The following is an 18,855-nucleotide window of genomic DNA, read 5'->3' as shown; positions in this document are numbered from 1 at the left end:
AGAGAGCTCGTCTTAAGGTTACAACTAGAGTCCTATATAAAGAGAGAAGAGACTGATTGGTAATCTGATGGCTTCTCTGATTGGGTATCCCTTCTAAGTGAGCAGCCATATTGTGACCGCAGCTGTTTAAACAATCGACTACAGTTGAACACAGTCATTACTTAATTAAATTAGGTTAGAATAAAGATCTCAAGTAAGAAAAAAAACGAATAATTATAATTAGGGCCAAAACATTAGACATGATTCCATGACGCGCGCAAAGAATCGACCCAGATAGCAAAATGTCGGTATTATGCCGGCATAGTGCACTCCTGTCTGCGACATAGTGCACTCCTGTCTACATAATATGTATCTGGTCCTTGCTTCACATGAATTTCAATTTCACTCGGATGACCACTCCACCAAACACAACGTTACATGTAACGTAAATGTTAGTTGTAATTTCCCACTCAACAATGTAACTGTTATATAACGAGTGTTATATAACAGTTACATTGTTGAGTGGGAAATTACAACTAACATTTACGTTACATGTAACGTGGTGTTTGCTGGGACCCGATTGTGACTCAATAAGATATAAGACCAAGCCATGTGAAATGTAAGCTTTCTGACTTTGATTTTATTGCTGAAGATGACTCGAAACAGAGTCGAAGCGTACTGAATCCATTTGGAATAAACTCAAAAAAGAATATACGCACCAACATCAGCGTCTTGACTCTCATTAGCCCTTCTTATAATTCTATTAAAATTTTATTATTAAATCACTGAGATTATTTACGTTACTTATATATAACAATTAGAACTTAGTAAACAAGTGATTATAATTAATTTTATATCAGTAAAAGTACAATTTAATTTCTTACCATTTGTGATTCTACAGCGTCGAGTAATCTTAGCTTCCTGACACTTGCCAGATCTCTGAGATGCGACAATTCCTCTTGTAACTTTTTGGTCAACTTTTCAATCTTATCGGCAGCAAAATGCCCAATTCTAATCATCACAGTCGCTCTGCTGACCAGTGAAGCTACTATGGGTTCTCTAGATAATAATTCCGCTTCCAAAGGGTGATGTTTCTTTTGTAATCACTGTACAGTGGTCAAGGAGCTGCCGAGATCATTACTCACGACTAATGGCTCCTTCTCCGAAAGCCAATGCAATTCATCCTCAACATCTCTCGCAAACTGATGCAGTAACTTTGCATCTTCCAAGCTGTATCTGCATCGGCTCCTGAAGATTGTGATATCTATTGATCGTAACCAATGCTCTCTTTTGAATCTCATCTTTTGAAACTCAAGAAATGATTCGATTTCTGAAAGCTGGCGGCGATGTCCTCGATAGATTCAAACGACTCATCGTGACCAAGCACGTCGTTCTTCAAATTGGTGTCTCTTCAGCAAATTCTCCACGCTTGAAAGATCCTTACCATGATCTTCTGATTGCAACTGGGTTTCGATCTCGTCCATCCACGTTTCGAATTCGTCCAAACTACGACCGAATAGCAAAGTTTGATACAAATTCTTTGCCCAAATGCAATGCACATTGACGCCTGTTTCGCCATTATGATGACAAAGAATAGCGAATCATTCCAAAATGTACTCAATATTTCATCTATACTATTATCAGACATTGTCATATACTTTTATCTTCGGATAATAACATATAATTATTCCATACTATTCATAATCGTTAAATTTATGATTGTTTTTTTTTTATTATGCAGGATAAATTTTCACCATCCTACAACGTGCCATTGCATCCCGTTGAAAATCGTTCCTGGCGTAGTCCCGAAAATCTTGGCGAGATTACGGGAGTCGCAGTACAGCCAACAGGGAATGTCGTGATTTTTCACCGCGGAGATCGATTATGGAATTATGAGTAAGTCATCAACAAATTAACAAATAAAAATCAAATGCATAAACAATAAGATTTCATCATTTTCTAAAAAAATAGCAGAGATTGTTAAAATATTAAGTATATTAAACATTACATTTTTGATTTCAAAGGATAACTGCAAATAATTTTGGAGATAATTTTATTTTAATTTGTTTTAATATCCTAATGCAATTTTTACTTTCTAGAAAATCTAGTTGTATCACCGATCGATTGATCATTTAATTCTATTACTTTCAATATATTAAATGTGTCATAAAATAAAATTTTAAATGTAAAATATTTTTATAATGTCCTGTTAACGCGTTTGACAAATTTTTTAGCACTTTCAATGAGAATGCAGAATACCAAGAGAAATACAGAGGTCCTATTCGTGATAACACAGTATTAACGCTGAATCCTGAAACTGGTGATATTATTAGTGGTTGGGGAAATCAGACATTTTATTTACCACATGGAATCCATGTTGATCCCTTTGGAAATATATGGCTGACTGATATTGCTCTCCATCAAGTATTCAAGGTATCCCTTAAAAAAGTATTTCAATAAACTGATTACTATATTAGTAATACATTATCAGTTACTTATGTAGTAATTACTACAGTTTATTGAAACGCTATCATTTCTTTCTTTCAAGGAATGTAGAGAAATACGAAGCATAATTTGAAACATAAATTGCTTTTGTGATAATAAATAACGATAAAAAATGGAATCATAAATTTTGTCAAACATATAAAACGTGGTATTGTAAAATGTTTTACACTATAAATGTGTTTTCATAATTAGTAATACACTGTACAACACGGAATTTGTCTTGAGATTTTAAGAGCCAATTTTTATATACTTTTGGCTGCCAAACACGAATCTCTCATACCCTTACTATGTTATTTTTTAATTCAAATATAATTCAAATTAAAATATAAAATGAACTATTCATCATTTTAAATTCGAATGTATTCTTATCCATTACGTTATTTTTTAATTCAAATGGATTCAAAAAATCTGAAACGCAAATTCTATCCATTTCAATTCATTTTCGATTGTTAAGTATTTTATGCCAGAGTTAATGTTCGAAAAACATCAATGGAATAATTTTTTTAATTTTTTAGCAAGAGAAGATGGAAAATAATAAAGCGTTACCAAAGCGTAAGAATTCTATAATCTTCGTTATCTCAATAACGCTTCGTTACTTTCAATGAAATATCTTTATCGCTCGAATTAGTATTTAGTAGCCAAAAGTACATCAAAGATGATTGTTAAATCTTGAATTAAAAAAAAATTGAGTTTTTGTTGCGTAGTGTAATAAACATGCACGTGTATTACAAATTACATCATTTTATTGTTTTATAATTATGTAATCATATAATTTCATATAATTTGAATTAACAAATAAATTAACTGAAAAATCAATAAGAATTTGTTACTCGGCAATAATTTAAGCTTTCTTTATTAATTATTACTGCTCAAAATATTAGAAATTAATACATATGACATCTATAAATTACAGTATTCCGCTTCCGGTGTTCCTCAACTGGTCCTTGGACAAAGATTCGAGCCTGGAAACGACATAGATCACTTCTGTCAGCCAACCTCGGTCGCGATTTTACCGAGTGGCGAGATTGTCGTCGCCGACGGATATTGCAACAACAGGATAATACTGTTTGACAAAAGAGGCAATCCTAAATACACTGTTGGCGAAGGTACGTTTAATATCACTAATAGTAACGCGAATGTCTTTTAGCACAAATTTTTGCTTGTATAAGACGTATTCTTGTAAAAATATACCTATCAGATACAGATGTAATTGTTATATAATATAAACGTAAATATAAATAATTTTACATCTATATTAAATAGCAATTATATTCATACTTCACAAAATACTTTTAACATGTATATATTTATTACATATTTAAATAAAATTAATGCATTTATGATTTTAGGTTGGATTAATTTAAGAATTCCACATGCCTTGACAATTTTGCCAAATCGACAAGTATGCATCGCTGATCGCGAAAATTGGAGGATTGTGTGCATGGATGTGACGTTTTCCGGGTTGAGTCAAAATTTGGAACCTCCTTATTCGATTCGTCACCGGCAATTTGGCCGAATATTCGGAATTGCATCACACCGTAAGTAATTCAGGATAATTGGAATATCTCCGTGTATAAATAGTTATTGTTAACACAAATGCGACACAGATGTAGTTTGTGATCAGTTAAAAGTATTCTATGCTCTTTTCTATTAAAAAAAAAAAAAAAAAAAAAACTTATCTAACCTAGCAAAGTATCTCGCATATCTCGCTCTTTTTTGTCAAATTCTTTTGTTTCATGTAAAAATGCGTCGATGGACTACATTCTTATCAAAATTGAATTTACTAAATAATCGTCTTTACACCTACAACGTTTAAACCGATGTTTTTAGGTTGAATAATACAATACAAAGAGACAGGAGTATACTTCTATATCTTTCATTCGACCTGTATGTCTCTTTTCTTATAAGATCTAACATTCCAGTACAGATTATACTATCCAAAAATCACATAATCTAGGTCAATGATGTCATTCTTCTTTCAACTCTCTCATACACATTTACACGCTTGTACACATGTACAAAAAGAGAAAGAGAGAAACATCGATTTCAACAAAAAGCGGTTCTTGATATTTTCACACCTGATGATTACCCACATTTTTGAACGGACGCAGTTTAAATATCTTGTGCTGAAATAAGTATGTCTGACCTAGAACATGCTTTCTGTTTGAAATTTTATGTGGCAAACACAAAAAAAATACGAGAACGAAAATGGAACGGAAATATTGGTTATACTGTACTACAAGCGAGTCTGCATCTCATTGATTATTAAATATTTTGCAATGTGGTACAAGACTTATCTGCTCTTTGATTTGCTCTATCAATTCACGAAAGATGATTTGGTGTTCATTACCGGACATCCTGTAAGAACTCTCACAATCTGATAAGTGTCTCAGTCATATACCTAATGATACGTTTTTCTTAAATAATAGAAAATTTTAACTCGGGACTCACCTATATCTTGATAAGAAATCGAGTCAATTAGATTTGGTGGATCTGATTTTTCCATTATTTTCATTACCTCTTCGTTATTTTCCGTGGTCTTCTTTTCCATGGCGTTCTTTTTTAGGGCGTCCTTCTTCACGGCATGCTTTCTCACGGCGTCATCTTTTTTTCTTTTTCTACTTTTATTTTTGCTAATCGCATGACTAGATTTGGACCACTCTATAATTTGCTTTTTTCACCTTCTTTTCTTTTACTTTATTTTCTTGTTTTTTTTTTTACTCTTGCCATTTTAATACTCGAAAATTAATTTAAATTGTTCCCTTCAAATTTCACAAGAAAAAAAATAAAAGTTTGTTCGAAATATGTGCACACGTGGATATTCGTAAATTTCACGTTCATGGAGATCCGCACAATACACAATACTCTTATAAAATTTTTCTACACGTGCTTCCGGTTCTTGCAGATAACTGTTAGAAAGAGACGCTGTCGTGTATCGTACCAACTACAAGTACGAGAAGAAACTGCGTCGTTTTACTGTCGTTATGACTTCTTATATAGATTTCTTACACAAATTTTTTCAGAAACAATTTTCTCATGCTGTCACGTTTTTCTTATGATAAGATGAGGAATACTTGTTTTCGGCAAAATGGAAAATCCCTCGTGGAGTCCCTCGGACGTAATAATTGGAACAGAAGGATTAAGCGGAAAGAACACACTCTTGCATGGCAGCATAATCATATGCATAAAGAAATTGATTCGCATTTGACGTGTGCCCAACCTGTACATTTGATGCATTGCATCCAATCTTTGTCAAATGACTCTTTACGTGTCAGTGACTGAATGGGAAATGGGAAGTGAGGACGATAAACTAGAAGATCTAGTAAAGAAATTGACTTCGGGCTCCGCATTCGGGGGGATCATTAATCATGAAATATTTTCTATGAAGTGGAAACATAAAGAGGGGAATTTTAAGATTGAAGTTAATGGAAAAATTTTTCATTTTTTGCCATAAGGAAAAAGTTTCATGGTTGACCTTCCCTAATGCTCCACAGAGGTTCTGAGTCAACGGGCGTTAGATTTTCAGTAGGTGGGAGAAGGGAAGGGGAAGAAATCGAATTGATATTTTCGACCGCGTTCGGTCCGAGAGGTTTTGGTGCATCCTCAAAATCTGCACTTCTGTATAGGAAAAACTAGGAAAAATAGGTAGAGGGGGTTGGCGAAAGTGGGGGAACCGAAGAGACTTAGTCCACCTATGGAGAAGAAAAGAAAGCTTTTCCATCCTCTTCATAGACGGATTTGATCAGACGAGCGTATAAGAAATCTATATAAGAAGTATATTGTGTAAATCTCCGTGAACGTGAGAAATGCGTGTACAAATATCCACGTGTGTACATATTTCGAACAATCTTTCCTTCAATTCCTCTCTCGTAAAATTCAAAAGGAAAAATTAAATAAATTTTCGAACTTCAATATGGCAAGAGTAAAAAAAAAACAAAAAAATAAAATAAAAGAAGAGAAGGTAAAAAAGCAAATTATAGAGTAGTCCAAATCTAGTCATACAACTAGCAAAAAAAAAAGTAGAAAAAGAAAAAAAAAGGAAAAGACGCCGTGAAAAAATTCGCCAAGAAAAAAACGCGGTGAAAAAGGACGTCGTGAAAAAGGATGCCGGAAAAAAGAGCGCCATGAAAAAAACGCCATGACAAAAAAAACCATAAAAAAATAAAAAAATAATGGAAAAATCGGATCTACCAGATCTAATCGACTTCGACTTCTTGTCAGATATAGGTGAGTTAAAACTTTCTATCATTTAAGAAAAACGTATTATAAGAAATCGGCCGACTGAGACGCTTATCAGATTTTGGGAGTTCTTACAGGATGTCTGGTAATGACCAAATCAATCGGCAATTTTTTGTAGTTTAAAAATTTTATATGTTAATAAAACTTTCTCATTTCTGTTTTTTCCTTAATTCTTTAAGATTAAATGTTATATATTCCTTTGAAACTTTTTAAAATTAAGTACATTTACTTAGGTTAAAACAGAAAAATTTTTCAATAGAAATACACAGATAGTATCACTTGAATTTTATTTAGAAAGAAATTAAAGATACCACTTGGATTTTATTTAAAAAATAAAGATACTATCACTTGCATTTTATTTGTTAAAAGTAGTACAGCAATTATTTCAAAGAGCAACATATTCTCTTTATAAATGGCGCAATTTAAAGATTTCATACATTTTTTGGGAAGAATACATTTAGGTTGGATTAAATTTAAAATATTTATTTTTTAGTAAATACTACTTGGGTTAGAAATAGGAAGATTTTTCAATGAAAATGCACAAATAGAATCACTTAGGTTTTGTATAAAAATTAAAGAAAGTACAACATGGGTTAGCATAGAAAAATTTCTTTGTTAAAATACAGAAATAGTACCACTTGTGTTTTTAGGAAAAATTAAAGATAAGATGCGCGCACACACATAAATACCGCCTTTTTTTTACCTTTTTTTGAAAAGGTAATTTTGTACTGATATCACGCGTTTTGTAGTGTTAAGCAATAATATACTTTTGTAGACTTAAAGTTAAACGTAATTACCACATAAGTTAGCATAGAAAAATTTTTCTGTTAAAATACAAAAATAGTACCACTTGGGTAAATACTACTTGGGTTAGGAATAGGAAGATTTTTCAATAAAAATGCAAAAATAAAATCACTTAGGTTTTGTATAGAATTAAAGAGAATACCACATGGGTTAACATAGAAAAATTTCTCTGTTAAAATATTAATTAAACACAATAGTTTTATGACCCGAGAGGCTTATAAATTTTTACAACGTACTAAGCGTAAATGGTCGTTGACATTTTTTTGCGCGACGAAGAAGCGACGTCGTTTTACGACACGATGCGACAGGACGCGCGCAGAAAAGCGCTTTCGTCTCGCGGCTCGGACGTGTCAATGCACTTTCGCTGACCGGCCAAGAAGTCGTTAATGGAATTCAGAAGGGAAAATGACGGCTGTCCACGGGCGTTGTGCAAATCATCACGGCCGACGCTTCCGTGAGCCTATAATTGTTCTCGTCACGATCGAGCATCGTCGCTCGCGGGAGCCCATCAACATACGTTCTCCGGAGCATGACTAAACGTTCAGCCCTATGACTTATTCAACAATATATTTACAGAGAGGACGTCATCCTTTCAAAAAGCTATACTTCTGTTAAAAAAAAATACAACATCGTTAATCGCGAGTTTTATATTTGAATAAGATTCCCTTTCTATCTCGTCTCGATCCTGAACCTACGTGATGGATAATTATTTATAATATTTATCTCATTTAAATTACATTCTTTTTTATCCGTAGGTCCGGAAAAGTTTTATTTTATTACGGAATTAGTTCCGTAACGGCTTTTGTATATTCGTTCGATCATCTTTCTTTCCTTGACTTTTACATGATTTCGATAAACATACAAAAACATATATTTGAAATATAAATATCTAACAGTCACGAGAGAAATACAAAGCAGTTCAGATTGCCTTAAACGGCGAACCAGTGCGGATACGTATACAGTGTTATTTCTTAAAATCGATTTAACATTCATAGTACATTTTATACTATTTATAAATTTTTATCATGGAGAAGACGAACCTTGAAGTAGTTGAAAGTGCCACACAAACAGTGATTAAGAACCTCCAGGCAATAGTAAAATTGTACGAAAGCTATTATGGAGCAAATTTACCCGATACTACGGGTAAGTAACAATGTATAAGTGATATAAATATTATAAATAATTATTATAATATTATTCATCTTAGATTCAGAAAGAGATGTTATATGCAGTTTCGTGTATATAGTATGTAAAGAAAACAATCCTTTACATAGAAAGAAAGATTAATGACAAATTTAAATTTCAATTTAAGTAAGTTTATTTTAATATAAAAAAAGATATAATTTTAAATAAACTTTTAGTTTCCAATAAAAAAAAATTTTTTTTTTTAGATTTTAATCAATTAAGTTTTATTTGGAAAAAAAAGAAAACTTTTGCAACATAGATTTTTATAATTTTGTATCTTACATGTCATGGATTTTTATACTCTTTCGCAAATTATGACAATTTCTGAATATTTAAACTATAATGTATACTAAAACTGGCAATTGTGTTTTTTACTTAATTAATACAATTTTTTGAAAGTGTTTTATAACTGTAAAATTTTAATATATTTAAAAATTTTTTACATAGTTGTATATAATTTTTTTTTCCTTTCTCTAATTTATTCAAATTGTTTATAGGGTGAAAAACAGGAGGAATGGAAAAGAGCTCGCGCGAAGTGGGGTTCAACGAGGTCGGACGTGTTTATTCTTTCGGTAGTTTTGTCTGTGGAAAGACGCTTTTCAAAGGTCGACGATGCGCCGTCAGATCGTATTCTGTCTTACAGGTGCAGCAATTCGGAATATTTACTCGCACTCCTTCACGTAATTGATACGATTTCTCTGTATCCGAATCGCGAGCATGCATCGGGGACAAAGTATAAAATAAAGTTCTTTCGTCAATGATTTTCTTTGCGTCAGAGGAAAGCACAGGCGTTAAAAATTTGAATAGAAACGTTCCACAGATGGGCTTCTTGGAATTCAAATTTAAGATTTTATTTCTGTCATTCTACCCTTGAGATTTTATCAAGATAAATTAAAAAAAAAAAAAAAAAAAACATTTGTCTCTTGTCGTAAATTTCTCTTACTTATTCCTGACAGTTTTACAAAAAAATGTTATTAGTTTTGATCGGCGATAGCCTCTTGTTGGGTTCGTGTATTTTTACGGGAAAGGACCACAAACGAAGCGATCTGTCTGTTTGTGCATTTCACCAGCTGTACGTGACAGGCAAAACCAGCTTCGCCGGCGGAGCTTCGCGGCTTTCACTTTGCACTTTGCTCGTAGCTTGCAGCGTGGCGAGTTCGGCCACGCTGAAAGGCAACCCTTATGCAAATTTTACGCATGATTACGGATTAAGCGATACACACTGGCAAACGTACTTGGCACTCGATCCGAATGCACCACTTCTCATTTGAGAGAACATTGTCGGTCGAGATTTTTTTTTCCGATCGTGTCGGCGCCTCAAATTCATTATTCCGACGAAACTCGCTTCCCGATTCCGTGAGATCACGTTTCGTACCTCGTCGTACTGATACGTTATTCATGCTCACACGTTGGAACAAAAAATTATCACCTGGACAATGGCGTTTACTCTAGAAAGAAATCGTCATGCTAGACGTTTTACTGCACAGTACGTCGGGCGAATTCAAGTTCGTATGAATCAAAAGTCGTTTCAAAGGCGAGAGAGAATTCAACGAGTCATCATGTCGCAGTCAGTATTGTGTTGGAACTTTTAAAAAATATGCCTCGTGCATTTTGTATCATATCATCAGTGACGCGTGAATGCTATTTAATAGGGAAATGTGTCACAACAGTGACTTGCGATATCATTTTAAGAAAGAGGAGTACACGAGACGTGACGGCCGTCACGCGAAGCAGGCACAAAGCGAAACCTAAAACTGATTCTGCATCTTACACGAGACGATCAACCGTTAACTTCGTTTATTCGCGGACGACTCGATGCGCGCAGTAAATTATGCGGCGGTCGTTTGCCTCTGTCTGTGATAAACTATACACGGCCAGAAGCTCAGCGAGGCTCTCTATGGCGTCCGCGTATACGTTACATAAATACGACCATTCTTCTCGAGCTAGTAGATGATAGAGGCGGTTTCTGGACCACTTAGTGGTGGGGGAAAGGGGAAGTGTGTGACGTCATGGGGGAGGTGTGTGACGTCACGGGAGAGGTGTGTGACGTCACGGGGGAGGTGTGTGACGTCACGGGGAAGGTGTGTGACGTCACGGGGGAGGTGTGTGACGTCACGGGGGAGGTGTGTGACATCACGGGGGAAATGTGTGACGTCACGGGGGAGGGTTCCCCTCTTTAATTAATTTAATTGATATCAAGCAATTAATTATTAGGAGTATAAATAAGTTTCCGCCGTTTCACAAAAAATGGCGCCACTAGTATGTTATGGTTGAAATTATCTGTTGTGAAACGTTATATCGTAAGGACATCTGGCAACAACATAACCTTAAAGTATTAGCGATTTTGTATCAGCATCATATATCTTTTTTCGTGCGAAAATGTCGAGTTTTGAGCCGAATAAGCGTCATTTGCGGGAGCTTTTGATTTACTTCTTTAATTTGAAGAAATCTGCAGCCGAGGCGCATCGATTGCTTGTAGAAGCATATGGTGAGGCTGCCTGAAGTGAGAGAAGTTGCCGTGAGTGGTTTCACAAGTTTAAGAACGGTGAATTTGACGTCGAAGAAAAAGAACGTAGCGGAAGGCCGAAAGTGTACGAAGACGCGGAATTGGAAACATTATTAGATGAAGATTCGTACCAAACGCAAGAAGCACTTGCACTTACATTAGGAGTGACTCAACCAGCAATTTCACATCGCTTAAAATCATTGGGAATGATTCAAAAACAAGGAAACTGGGTTCAACAACAAGATTTATTCCATGATGAATGTCATCTTTTCAAAAACATTGAATTTATTTTATCTCAACAACATCATGAGACATACATTTTTTTAAAATTGTCCTCAATTGTCCTAGCTCAGTATAAAACCGAGAAGTCTGAGCTACTCTCGGTCAGTTTTTGAGTTGAAGGTTTAGTGAAAAGTTCAGTAAGAAGTTTTGTGAAAAGATCAGTAAGAAGTTCTATAAGAAGAAGATTTCAAATGTTCGTATATATTTTTTCCTCACGGAGATGGAACAAGAAGAAAATATAGTGCCGCAAGATGAAATGGAGATAGAAGATGAATTAATGGACAATTTTGATAAAGATTTTGATAAAGATTTTGAAGTAGAAGAAGATTTCGACAACGTTCTTTCTGATGATTCGAATTATGAAAGTAATACTGATGAAGAAACGTTTGACAAACAGCTTCAAGGAGGAAAGTTTCAAGATTTCAAACAGGCTGAAATAAACACTTTTGACGACTCCAAAAAAATGTGCGTAGTATATTTTTATTTCTTGGAGAGAGACTACCCACAACATAAGTACTGCTCCAAATGTGTAGTAAGTTTGCGTGCAGAATTTGAAGGTGCCTGTGCTGTTCGTAGACACAGGATTCGCAAAGTTGCAGATATTCGCCAGAGATATTGTACAGAATGTGACACCCCGTTGTACCAAATTATGCCACGTAATTTGTGCCATATTTGCACAAATTGAAAGATTATTGCAAAAAAAACATTTTAAAAGTTATATATTCATTAGTGTTTATTTTCTTTCTTTTGTGTTTTTTTTTCTCCGAGTTATTCAAGAAAATGGAGCATCTTGAACAGATGGAACTTCAATTATTGGAGCAGTGCCGTGAGATTACTACCTTGGTGCAGTGTTTCGCGTGGCTGCAACGATGTGAAGAGTGCATTGAGCAGCTCGAAGAACTTAGTCGCGCTAAACGTCCTCGGCTCACCGTTGGACATAGACAATCTGTGGTAGCGAAAATCGCGCGACTCGCGAGTGAAAAGACTCTGTTAGAGAGACGTTTCGTGCACGTTGGTGATTACGCGGGCACTAGTGATAACGCGGAAAGACTCGTTTGGCGAGAAATTGATACCGCGTTCAAGAGTCGTGTTCTGACCGGTGCGGTAATTAATTCTAAACACATCGAACCGCGTCAGTTTCTTGAAGATGTGCGCGAAATTGTGTTCAATCAAGTGCGAGAGACTATTGAAAAACACGGTAGCGTAAAAATGAACACCGTGTTCAACGGTGAATTTACGAACTTTCGTGGTGAACGTAACAATAAAAATGTTACCACTAAAAATTATGAACTTTATCGCATCTCAAATCTGCACGAGTGGTACGAGCAGCACGTCATCAAAATCACATTGACAATGCTTGACGAGTTTCAAGAACGTGATAGCGGATGGGCGCTGTCACGAATCCTGAATTTGACGGTGAACATAAACAAACTTAATCCAATGCTTGCGGGATGTGATATTGCATTACCACGTGAAATTATGTTGAAGAAAGCGGTGATCAACGTAAAATCAAAGGACAATGCGTGTTTTGCGTGGTCAGTGGTGACCGTTCTTTATCAAGCTGAGCTTCATGTGAACCGAACATCTTCTTATCCGTATTACGCAACGGTACTTAACTTCGACGGCATAGAGTTCCTAGTGATGCTAAAAGACATTAAAAAATTTGAACGTGGGAACAGTGTGTCGATTAACGTGTACAGTGGACAGAAGGAAGAAAAGAGATTGACTGTTCTCCCGATACGGCTCACTGACGACGAAAAGGAGAGACACGTCAACTTACGTGGAAGATCCACAAGACAAAAATCTCGGCCATTATGCATGGATCAAAAATCTATCTCGTCTTGTGAGCTCACAATTAAGCAAGAAAAATAATAAAAAATACATTTGCGATCGGTAAGTGTAATAAAATAATTTCAAGAAAAATAAAATTTAATTGAAACATTTTTGAATAATATTTTTAAAACATTTTATTTATTATTTACAGATGCCTACATTACTTCAGCTCCAATGAAAAGTTAAAGACGCACGCGGTGGACTGCGGAAGGCTGAACGACTGTGCCATCCGATTGCCGAACGAAGATAACAAGTGGCTTCGATTTGAAAATTATCGCAACAAGGAGCGACTTCCTTTCGTCGTTTACGCTGATCTTGAGTGTCCTCGAAAAGATGGAATCGGATGCTAGCAAAACATCATACACATACCAAAGACATGAGGTATTTAACGTAGGACATGCGATGTTCCTACAATGATGCACTATCCGCATACCGGTTTCGTCGCGATCTCAATTGTGTCTCGTGATTCATCGAAGAATTGAAAAATTTAGCGTATAAAGTAAAATCAATTATATCCACCAATGTTCCCATGAACGCGTTATCAAAGGAACAGTGGGAGGCATACCATAACGCAACACATTGTCACATATGCGAGAAACCATTTATACAAGACGATAAACGGGTACGTGATCATTGCCATTTAACCGGCAGATACAGAGGTCCCGCGCATTCAAATTGCAACTTAAATTATAAACAATCGTTTTACATTACGGTAATATTTCATAATTTGTCAGGCTACGATTCACATTTTATAATCAAGGAAATAGCCACGGCGTTGGAAGGGCAAGTAGATTTACTTCCCATCACAAAAGAAAAATATATCTCGTTCACAAAAAATATTAAAGCTACAGAAAATCAGAAAACTTGTATAAAATTACAATTTATCGATTCGTATAAATTTCTTAATGCCAGTCTCGACAAACTGGCTTCGTTTTTGAATAAGGATAAACTCCAAATTTTACAATCTCAATTTAAAGACATATCAGCAGAAAATTTCAATTTATTGACGCGAAAAGGAGTATTCCCTTACAAATATGTTGACAGTGTTGAAAAGTTGGAGGAAACATGTCTACCATCACGCGAATCATTTTACAGCTCTCTTAGCGGTGACACGGTATCTGAGAGTGATTACGCTCACGCCGTCAATGTATAGCAACGGTTCTCTGTTCGTACGCTAGGTGAATATAGCGATTTATACCTCAAAATTGATGTTTTGTTGTTAGCAGACATTTTTGAAAATTTCCGCGACAAATGTCTCGAAAGTTACAGTCTCGATCCCGCACATTATTATACTCTCCCAGGATACACGTGGAACGCTATGTTAAAGTATACAAAAATTACTTTTGAACTGCTTACGGACATTGACATGGTTATGTTTATAGAACGCGGTATACGCGGCGGTTTAAGTCAATGTTCTGATAGATATGCACAAGCTAACAACAAATACATGCAGTCGTATGATCCGTTGAAACCATCGTCATACTTAATGTACTTCGATGTAAATAATTTGTACGAATGGGCAATGTGTCAATCTTTGCCTTATGAAAATTTCCAATGGGTCAATGACGTAACAAATTTTGACGTATCATCAATCGCGCTCGAATCATCAACAGGCTATATCCTTGAAGTCGACCTCGAGTATCCCAATACACGACGCGCACACCGATCTACCCTTCTGTCCGATACGCGATAAACCACCTGGCAAGCGAGAGGAGAAATTGCTTACGACAGTTTGCGAAAAAGAGCGTTACGTCATTCACTACCGCAACCTACAGCAGTGCATGCGCCACGGTCTTCGCGTAACAAAAATCCACCGTATATTGAAATTCACACAATATCTCCATGGCTTCGCGATTATATAACTTAATACAAATTTCAGAACTAATGCTAAAAACGATTTCGAGAAAAATTTATATAAACTTATGAATAACGCGGTATTCGGGAAAACCATGGAAAATGTGCGTAATCGCGTCAGTGTGAAATTATTAACTAAATGGGACGGACGGCACGGTGCGGAGGCAATGATCGCGAAACCAAACTTCCACAGCAGAAGCGTTGTTTCAGAAAATCTGGTTGCGATAGAATTGCATAAACTCGAGGTGAAATTTTATAAACCGATATACGTAGGTATGTGTATCCTCGATATTTCTAAAACATGTCTATATGAATTTCATCACGAGTATGTGCTTCCACTATATCACGATAAATGCAAAGTAATGTATACCGACACCGACAGTCTTATTTATCATATCGAATGCGATGACATACATATATGAAATAATGAAACGCGATATTCACAGGTTTGACACAAGCGACTACCCGATAAATAATAAGTATGGTATGCCTCTCTCTAACAAAAAAGTTCCCGGTTTAATGAAAGATGAAAATAATGGCGCTATCATGACTGAGTTCGTTGGGCTTAGAGCAAAGATGTATGCTTTACGCGTCGAAGGTAAAAAAGATACAAAAAAGATTAAAGGCGTAAAAAACAACGTTGTAGCCAGAACCATAACATTTCAGGATTACACGAGATGTCTCCACGACGAAATTGAATTGACGCGAAAGCAAACTTGTATACGATCAAAATTGCATAAGGTGTAGGTATACAATATCGGAAACAAAAATTGCTCTAAGTCCATACGACGATAAGCGGTATATCGTGCCTGATTCCACCAATACACTACCATGGGGACATTATCAAATACCATTGTAAATACGTTCTATAATATAAATTATGTATTTTATATTTAATATTCTATATGTATCTTATAAGTTGCGTTTCATGTATTGTGTGCGATATGTGATAGTTAATGCTTGTCATGAGTTAATTTTGATACGAGCGCGCAATGATAATAATTGTCTTGTGGGAGATCCAGCGATGGAACCGAAACTTGAATTATTCAAAGTGCAATGACGTATGCCTCATGTTATGTTAAATGAAGTCAACAAACTATCCATGTTGCGAACTTTGCAGAGCGGGCGATACCTGAGTGCGAGTTTCCGTTCATGGGATCTATATGAGTATCCCTATTGCCAAGTACGACGAAGCATTCCTGGGCAGTCAAGATTGCAATTCAGCTAGAAAAACCACGATATGTCATTTTTGCTCTGCAGACTAATAGAAAAAATATTATGAGAGCTGACAAGAGATACCTCGATACCAGTAAAATAACCAATGTAAAACTTTATCTAAACTCTGAATTTTATCCTTACGATGATCTGAATCTAGACTTTGGTAAAGGCAAATATGCTCTCTTGTATGACATGTATGCACATTTTCGTCCGTCTTATTATCAAGTCCCAGCAGCAGAAGAATCGGAGGAGATGAGGCAACAATACAAACGAGCGTCAGCCGTACCCAGTTCTGCGACCAAACCAAAAGCGAAACGAGTCACGCCCCAGCTCCCGAAAACTTCAGAGAAGAATATAAAATCAAAGAATGAGGAACCGACTGAAATGCGTTCGCAGAGCGGGCGGAAGATAGTCACCCCAGTGAGATTGTCTTATTAGTTAAAAAAAGGTACAAGATACTACATAGAAATCACTTATTTTTTGTTAAGTAATCACCTTAAGGAGGGGAGGATGTAGACCCAGCTAGTTACTTTAGTTCCCCTAGTCGCAACGAAAGGAACGACGGTCCTGACCGAACGGTGGCGCGCCGGCGAGCTTCCTTCTTCTTCTTCACGTTACGAGTGTAATGGCGGACAGACCACGCGCACGATTGTAAAGTCATAAATATATTCAGTCATTCTCAAGTATTCAGTGTTCCACCCAGTCATTTCGTAGTCATCTCAGTTTCCCGGATCGATCCTTATATCAGCAGTAACATAAATGTTTGGAACCGATGTTTGACGTAGCAGCATTTAAATCTTATGCTACGGTCATTGACTGCTCGCGACAAAACGAGTCTATTAAGAGCGCTACCGTTGATGTGAGATTGGAATTTGAATTGAAAGAGAATGCACCGGCAAATACTAGCGCCTACTGTCTCATTATACACGATCGCGTGATTGAATATTCCCTATTGACCAACGTAATGCGCAAAATCATGTAAAAATACTGTCATATAAAAATCAAGATGTTTTGTAATAAAAAGCAGTCTCAAAAAATTACTCGTTATGGTCGTGCCAACATTTGCAGACCTGCAAGGTTTCATTGTTAGAAAAAGATTTGTCGTGAAGGAAGTGGCGGTATTGAGACAGAAGAACGTTCTCTCATATTACATTTTTACAAATTCTATACCATGGGACGCATTGCTAAAATCCGAAAAGTCTTACGTTTCTTGGTTGACTGCTTATCATCATGGATTGCAATGGCACGATGGGATGGTCCCGTATTGGATTGCGAAAGATCTGATTACGAGAGCTGTGTATGGAATGATAAAGAATGATGACATCGATGGTGACGACGACGATGACGGCGATGACGATGATGAAGATCTTGTATATGTTAAGGAGCATGAAAAACAAGAGTGGTTGAAGGATATGCTGGATGCTGATGCGAGAGATAATGTAGTCATCAAGACCATGAATGCTGATTATGAAGACATGGAATCTTTGAATAAATTAGATGCTACTAACACTATACAATGTGGAAAACATGTTAAGAATTGCGCATTACAAAATGTATTTAAAATGTATAATTGGTGGTCACAACGCCAAAAGAAAAATTGTATTATTTGAAAAAATAAAAATATAAAATACATAAATATATATATAATTTTTTTCTTTCCCTATCACGATAGTTAAGAATCAATAGTAGTATAATAATTCAATAGTAGTACGATTATGGAACAACGCGGTTCGATAGACGTTCAATCATGAAACAATGTGGTTCGATAGACGTTCAATTGATGTTCAATTATTGATCAATGTGGTTCAATAGATGTTCCATCATAGAACAACGTGGTTCAATTGATGTTCAATTAATGTTTAATCGTTGTTTGAGTATATATTATTGCCATAGAAGATAAAGCATTAGTCATACTATGCGACCGAGAACATAATGTGTGTGAGTGTAAGAAATAACCATGTACAATAGCCTTAACGTGTGCGAGCGATAACGCGTAGGAGGGAGGGAGACAGAGAGAAAGAGAGAGAAAGCAATACGTTTATTCCTAAATAATTGTTATTGCTAAATTAATTTTTAATAAATTAATATAGAATTTATATTAAATTGATAATAGGTTAATATTAACCTAATATAAACATAATAAAAATTCATATTAATTTATTAAAAATTGAATTAGCAAATAACAATTATTCGGGAAAAAACGTTATTGTGGAGAGAGATAGATAGAGAGAGAGAGAGAGAGGAATAGAGAGAATTATTCGGGGGACTTATGGTAACAATAGCAATTTTTTAAACGCGGCAATTTTTTGTAGTTTAAAAATTTTATATTTTAATAAAACTTTCCCATTTCTGTTTTTTCCTTAATTCTTTAAGATTAAATGTTATATATTCCTTTGAAACTTTTTAAAATTAAGTACATCTACTTAGGTTAAAATAGAAAAATTTTTCAA

At 35.5% G+C, this 18,855-nt stretch overlaps 2 protein-coding genes across 4 annotated transcripts in view; both read left to right on the top strand.

The window, feature by feature from the left end:
• The window catches only part of LOC105193621 (peptidyl-alpha-hydroxyglycine alpha-amidating lyase 2), a 37,690-nt gene that overhangs the window by 11,029 nt on the left and 7,806 nt on the right, over positions 1 to 18,855 (top strand). The window contains exons 3-6 of the mRNA XM_011158146.3: positions 1,721 to 1,875; positions 2,214 to 2,412; positions 3,398 to 3,590; positions 3,834 to 4,022. Coding sequence (XP_011156448.1) covers positions 1,721 to 1,875; positions 2,214 to 2,412; positions 3,398 to 3,590; positions 3,834 to 4,022 — 736 coding nt within the window. The remainder of the gene's footprint in view (positions 1 to 1,720; positions 1,876 to 2,213; positions 2,413 to 3,397; positions 3,591 to 3,833; positions 4,023 to 18,855) is intronic.
• Positions 12,245 to 18,041, top strand: LOC105206891. 3 transcript variants are annotated; one of them, XR_005574323.1, is made up of 2 exons: positions 12,245 to 13,714; positions 16,308 to 18,041. XR_005574323.1 is itself a non-coding variant. In XM_039446818.1 (2 exons), exon 1 carries the CDS (start codon positions 12,281 to 12,283, stop codon positions 13,370 to 13,372), a length of 1,092 nt encoding a protein of 363 aa, XP_039302752.1. In that variant the 5' UTR covers positions 12,245 to 12,280; the 3' UTR covers positions 13,373 to 13,393; positions 13,485 to 18,041. The 3 variants fall into 3 exon arrangements, 1 of the variants encoding a protein (XP_039302752.1); XR_005574322.1 differs by having other exon boundaries at positions 12,245 to 16,853; positions 16,941 to 18,041; XM_039446818.1 differs by having other exon boundaries at positions 12,245 to 13,393; positions 13,485 to 18,041.

Source organism: Solenopsis invicta, chromosome 3, assembly GCF_016802725.1.
Source record: "Solenopsis invicta isolate M01_SB chromosome 3, UNIL_Sinv_3.0, whole genome shotgun sequence".
NCBI classification, from domain to species: Eukaryota; Metazoa; Arthropoda; class Insecta; order Hymenoptera; family Formicidae; genus Solenopsis; species Solenopsis invicta.
Note: the sequence above shows the minus strand (reverse complement) of the source record. Positions and strands in the feature narration are given on the sequence as shown.

Coding starts and splice junctions, on each gene's coding strand:
- LOC105206891 (XM_039446818.1), top strand. CDS start 12,281: ATGGAGCATCTTGAACAGATGGAACTTCAATTATTGGAGCAGTGCCGT.